The 5,741-nt window shown below is 63.9% G+C and overlaps 1 protein-coding gene across 7 annotated transcripts; it reads right to left on the bottom strand.

Moving 5' to 3' along the window:
• Positions 1–964: 964 nt before the first annotated feature.
• Positions 965–4,683, bottom strand: SMIM1 (small integral membrane protein 1 (Vel blood group)). Of its 7 annotated transcripts, XM_031663887.1 has the most exons (5): positions 4,628–4,683; positions 4,253–4,369; positions 3,132–3,320; positions 2,036–2,220; positions 965–1,717 (listed from the first exon to the last, which is right to left on the bottom strand). In XM_031663887.1, exons 4-5 carry the CDS (start codon positions 2,143–2,145, stop codon positions 1,591–1,593), a joined length of 237 nt encoding a protein of 78 aa, XP_031519747.1. In that variant the 5' UTR covers positions 2,146–2,220; positions 3,132–3,320; positions 4,253–4,369; positions 4,628–4,683; the 3' UTR covers positions 965–1,590. The 7 variants fall into 7 exon arrangements, with proteins under 7 accessions (XP_031519747.1, XP_021791066.1, XP_021791067.1 ...); XM_021935374.2 differs by lacking the exon at positions 3,132–3,320; XM_021935375.2 differs by lacking the exons at positions 3,132–3,320; positions 4,628–4,683 and adding an exon at positions 4,574–4,622.
• Between the last annotated feature and the right edge of the window lie 1,058 nt (positions 4,684–5,741).

The raw sequence follows: 5,741 nt of genomic DNA, 5'->3' as shown, positions 1-5,741 counted from the left end.
TCTTTTTGAAGACTTGTGCCAAGATCCAGGCTGTCATGGCTGGGGCAGACAGCGGCCCATCCAACAACAGGCTCCCAGGAAAGCATCACTGCCTCACACCCCAGCCCAGGACAGGCCCTTGGGCTTCCTCCTCAGGTTTGGAGCCAGGAGGCTTGGGGCAGTGTGCAATCAGCCTTGCAGCTCCACCTGCCACCGTTCTGGCCCCAGGCACACCTCAAGTGGGCCTGCTCGCCCAAAAGGCGGATGGTGTGGAGTCGGCCTCCCCACCAAGACTGGCCCAGCCCCTCCTGTTTACCTGACTTGAAGCGTTCTGTGGGACCTGGCCTGGGGCAGGTGCAGCCTCAACCCTCTGATAACCTCATCTGGCCCTGTGGCCCCCCTTCTCTGTGCCCGTGAGGATAGTGGCTGCCCGTGTCTCCCACCCCTAGCCCTGGGGTGAAGACCCCTTCCCTAAGATGTTTCTGGCAAGGTTTTTGGGGTCTTTTGTGGTAGGTGAGAGCCAAATACATGACTCGGGAAAGACCTACGAAGAGAATGGAGGTTGGGACCAGAGGCTGAGACTGGAGGCCAGGATGGGGGTGGAGGGGAAATGGGACTGAAGTCCCTGGGACACAGCTGAGGTCCAGCCACATCCGGGTCCCCAGGCCTGCTGTGTGTCCTCGCCAGAGGGCCCAGTTGGGAGGGGTGCATTCCTACAGCCACATGGGAGGGGGCCTGCCCTGGGGAAACAAGCCGTTCCCACAGCCTTCCTGGATGTTACGCCTGGTCGGGCAACTATGGCAAAGGCTGTCGTCCACAGTTCATTCAACAGACGCTTAATGCCTCTGTACACAGGCTTTCGGCCCACAAGGAGTACTTGGAGGGGCCAGGCCCGTCCCTGGGGAAGGGAAGGTAGACCTGGGTCCTCCCTGGCAGCCACCAGCCCCAAGAGGATGCACCCAGCCCCTGCGTATGGTGGACTGCCTAGGAAGAACTGTGCCCACTTTACTAAGGAAGACACGGTACATCTGAGACAAGGGCAGGGGACACATAGCCCTTATTGGAGCCATCCTTACAAAACCAGGAGTCAGAAAGGCCCAGAGAGGACAGGGGCCTGCCCAGGCCACACAGCTCTGCACACTGCTGCCATGGAGGAAAGCAGCAGGGAGGATCCCACCCCGGGGGGCTGCCAGGGAGGTGGGCTCAGTTTGTCTGCCCAAGGAACCCCTCATCCTGGCCTTGACAAGGGAAGGGGCTGAGCCCTGGGTGAGGGGAGGCTGTGGTTGGGGGCTCCAGGCCGCAGGGCCCAGCCTGGGTGTGTCCTGCAGCTCCTGCTGAGGCTGGACCCAGGCCTCCTAGCCACGTGTGCCCAGCTGTTTGTCTGTAGGTCCTTTGAAGGACTGTGTGCCAGGTGTGTGGTACGCCCTCGTGTGGGGCCTGTGACAGCTGTGCACCTGGTGTCTTCGTGTGCGTGGCTGCCAGCGCGTGTGCCGTTTGCTGTGTGTGCCGTGGGGTCCATGTCTATGTGGGGGTCCATATGGACAGGGATGTCTCTCCAGGCCTGTGCTCTCACATGTGCAGCCAGCCCCCAGCATGCACACGGGGCAGCATTTATTTGCACTTGTGCACATAGTAGCCAGTGAGGTAGCCCAGGATGAAGATGATCCAGAAGAGGGCCACGCCGCCCAGCACTTTCATGGCGATGCCCAGCTTGCCCGTGCACAGCTTCTGGGAGATCCTGGGGTGAGAACCAACTGGAGGTGAGCCCCAGGCCAGGGCCGCGTGAGGGGCCCCTAAGTGGACTGTGGCCATTGGTGCGGGTCAGGGGGAGGGGCCTGGCGCTCTGCTGGAGTGAAGAGGAAGCTCTCCCCACCCACGGCCAACCAGAGGGAAGGCCAAGGGCTGCGGTTTGCTGAGCCGCTGGACCGTGGGCTCCCAGCCAGGATGGGATGGAGGGTGATGGGGCTGGCGGCAGGAGTTAGGGCAGGCGTCTCTGTGGTTGGGCAGGTTAGGCACCGGCCTACTGTGGCTGGCAGGCCGCCCCCAGGCCCCTTACCTGCGGCAGCATGAGGCCTCTTCTGTGCTGGACACAGCCCCTAGGCTGACTCCATCCCTGCTGCCGTCCTCCCACCTACTATAGTGGACGTGGCTCTCCTGGGGCTGCATGCTGTGGGGCTACAGCAGGAGAGGTGGGGCCTTCACAGTGGTGAGATCAAGACAGGTGGCAAGGCTGTGACTTCACTGTAAAACAACCCAATGGAAGGCAGTAGTCAAGACCCCCTCTGGGGCTGCTGTTAGGGGAGGGGCACTAAGGGTCAGGGGCTGGCTCCCTCACCGGCTCTGTCACCTGACTTAACAGGCGACCTAGACACAGAGTGGTTGAGTCATTTGCCCAGGGTCATGCCGGGAGGATGGGACCAAGCCGCTGGAATTCCATCTCAGGCCAAGCCCTAACCTCAGGCATGTGGGAGGCCAGTGTTTCCTTCCAGCACGCTCCAGGGGCCTCCCTTCCTGGGTGCTTTTATCAGAGAGCCTGCACAGCCTGCCACCCTCAAGAGACAAGGACATTGTGGCCCAACCCAGGATGCAGCCTCTGATAACTGTCCCCCTCCTTAACCCTGCCCGATAAGGCGCCTGCTGACCTCTGGGGAGGCTGGCCCGGGGAGGGTGGGATGGGGCAGGGCAGCAGGTCCGGGGCAGTGGCTACAGCTAGACCGGTCCCTGCCTGGGGAGGATGCGTGGCTGGCCTCAGGCAGTGGCAGCAGCTGTGTCCGTGGCCTGTGTGGGTTGCAGCCCCTCCCCCACCCACACCTCTGGGAGGGCTGGGGCTTGGGGGGCACGATGCACTGAGCACGGGGCTGGGGTGGATTCAAGGCCTCAGGGAGTTCCTACAGAGACAGGAGGGTCGTGGGCTGGGTGGCTGCAGGACAGCCCAGCACTCAGCTCAGTGCCTGGCAGTCCAAGTGCCCACAGAGGCCAGGACACCGCAGGGACTGAGTAGGAACTCCAAGCACTAGCACAGCTGCCCAGCCAGCCTGAGCCAGCCCAGACTCTAATCGCCTCCTTTACGCTCTGGCCTGTTTCGACCTCCTATTTACCTAAGGGGAAGGGGGTGCAGGGGTTGGAGGGGGTGCCAGAAATTGACAACCCACCCAGGCTGTGGGACTGGGGTTAGCTCTCCGGTCTGCTAGGCCCCCAGTGTCTCTTCTCAGCATCTGGCCCCCAGAAGTGGGGTCCTTGGGCAGGCAGTGGCAGGCCCCTCACTTCTAGGGGCTGAGGCTTTGCTGGGCCCCCTCCAGCAGGGAAGGCTGACCTTCCTCCCAGGTCATCGGCACAGAGATCTAAAGACACAAGAGCCACTCCCCTGCAAGAAGCCAGCTCAGAAACTCAGGCCCCAGGCAGTTCTGAGACTCCTGGGGCACTTCCGTGTCTGCCCTTCCCCAAAGCCCAAAGAGGCAGAGGGAGCTGTCTCAAAGCCATAAAGTGTGCCTTCGGTGGGAGCCCGGGCTCAGTGCAGCCTGGCACTCAGGCCTGGGGAGGCCCAGCATCTACTGGAGTATGGGTGCTGTTTTCCCGGAGCATGTGGAGCCGTCAGCTGCCTACCCAAGGTTCACGCCCTCTTACCTGGTGTGCAGAATTCCAGTCTGGTCCCAGCAGCAATGTGCCAGCCCGTTAACAGCCATGACCGGGGTAAGACAAGCTTAATACCACCACCCCTGCTTTCCCAAGTCACCCAGCTGTGGGCCAGGAGCCAGGGTGCAGCAGGGGATGGGGAAGCTTTTGCTTCTGTGAAAGAAGCAGCAGCCACCTCCTTCTTCTAGCCTTGACGTGATGGCTAGAGCTGCAGCAGCCACCTTGCAACCCGACATCCACGCAGCATTAGTCCCAGGAGTGCTGAGTCTCCAAGTCCACTGCAGCAGCCCATCATGGGCCTCCCGGTGGGTCGGGTTAAGCCCAGTGTATTCAACTCTGGGATCCTGGGTTCCTGTCTTGCTGACCTAGATCGCGTGGTTCCCAAGTCACCCCGGTGGACAAAGCCACCAGAGCCGGCCCTTGAGGCTGGCCTCCTTCACTTGCCCAGTAAACGTCTCTCCACACTCACGTGAGAGTCACAGCTGTGGCGGCAGAAACCCATCGGGGACGCCCCTCCAGGCCCTGGGAGCCTCCCGGGTCCTGGCACCTCCTGGGGGTTTGTGAGTGCAGGAAGATCCTAGGTACACAGCGGCCCCTGCATAGACCTCTTCACCACAGCGCCTCAGGGCCCCACACTTACCCGGACAATCTTGCCTGAGGGCCGGGGCCTCTGTGCCAGGTTGAGGTCAGAGCCTGGCCGCGGCCCGCACCTCCCAGAGGGGCAGGTCGTGGGCTGAGGTTCGGTAGACGCCTCGAGCTTAAAAAAATAACCGGAGAAGCAGCCTTGCTAAGGGCTGGGAAGGGAAAGTGGCTGAGGTCGGAGGTCCCCAGCGGCCACAAGGAGCCGGGCGGGCAGTTCCGGGCCTGGCCCCGCTCCGCGGATTAGGCCGGTGGGGGTCAGTCCAAGGCACGCCCCCAGCCCCCGCCAATTCTCAGCTAGCAAGGCCGCGCACAGGCCCACCTGCCCACTGTGGCCGCACCGGGAAGCTGCAGCCCGGACCCCAGCGCGCCTCACCTGCGTCCACGCGTCTCTGGGCTCCGCAGGGGCCGGGCCTGGGCAGGGGGCGGGCCTGGGCAGGGGGCGAGGGCGGGGGCGGGGCCACGCGAGGAAGGGCTAGAGCCTGCAGCCGGGAGGCACCTGGTCCGGAAGGGGGCGTGGCTAGAGTGGTGGGCGGGGCCATGCGGGGAAGGGCTGGAGCCAGCAGCGGGGAGGTGCCTGGTTCAGAAGGGGGCGGGGGCGGGGCGAGAGGGGGCGGGGTCATGCGGGGAAGGGCTGGAGCCAGCAGCGCGGAGGTGCGTAGTCCAAAAGTGGCTGGGTGCTGGGCGAGTGGGGCCGGGGCCTGAGGCCGCCCAGCTCCGGGGCCTGGAGGTGCAGGGGGCTGGGCAGGGTCTGAGGGCTACACTTCCCGTCCCCAGACGGCCCGCCCTCGGGGCCTCCAGGGTCCCCGACTTCCTTCACCCCTGCTGGAGCCGCTACGACGCCACGAGCCCCCCAGCCCCGCGGGGACCCGGCTGCAGAGCCGACGAGACTACGGGAGGCTCTGGGCGCGTCTGGGTCTGAATCTTGGGTATCGAAGACTCGGCCGCGGGGACCGTCCCCCTCCGGGGCCTAAGGGGCATGGTGCCCGCACATGGCCCACGCTCGGTGCTCGCGGCGGGAAGGGAAGCGGGTGTGGGTGGGGAGCAGAGAAGGGCGATGGGGAGAGCCCCTTCCGAATGTGTTCAGGCGCCCAGAGCCTGCGAGGCTCCGGGGAAGCGTCAGGGAGCACAGACACCGTTGCCATCCGTAAAACTTTCCTTCCAGGACCAGAGGGATAGGAACAGAGCCCCCCACCCTCACTATCTTCCAATCCTCCTGCAAGAGAGTGCCCCAACCAGGAGAGGCCCCAGGGCAGGAGGTCACAGACCCCCTCTGTTCAGTAGGTGTGAGGTCTGTGCTGAGTGCTGGCTGGACACCCCGGCGCAGGCGTCTGGCAGCCTGGGGCCTCGTGGGGACGTGTTAGGAGCTAGGGGCACAGGCTGCTGTGCTGACCCCCAGTGAGTGAGCTTTGGAATGGGGAGTGTGGTAGTAGTTCAAGGTCGCAGAGGAGAATAGGCCCCCACGTGGATCCCAGAGAAGATAAAGGTGG

This window comes from Papio anubis, chromosome 1, assembly GCF_008728515.1.
Source record: "Papio anubis isolate 15944 chromosome 1, Panubis1.0, whole genome shotgun sequence".
NCBI lineage: Eukaryota > Metazoa > Chordata > Mammalia > Primates > Cercopithecidae > Papio > Papio anubis.
This window is presented reverse-complemented; position numbering and strand designations above follow the sequence as displayed.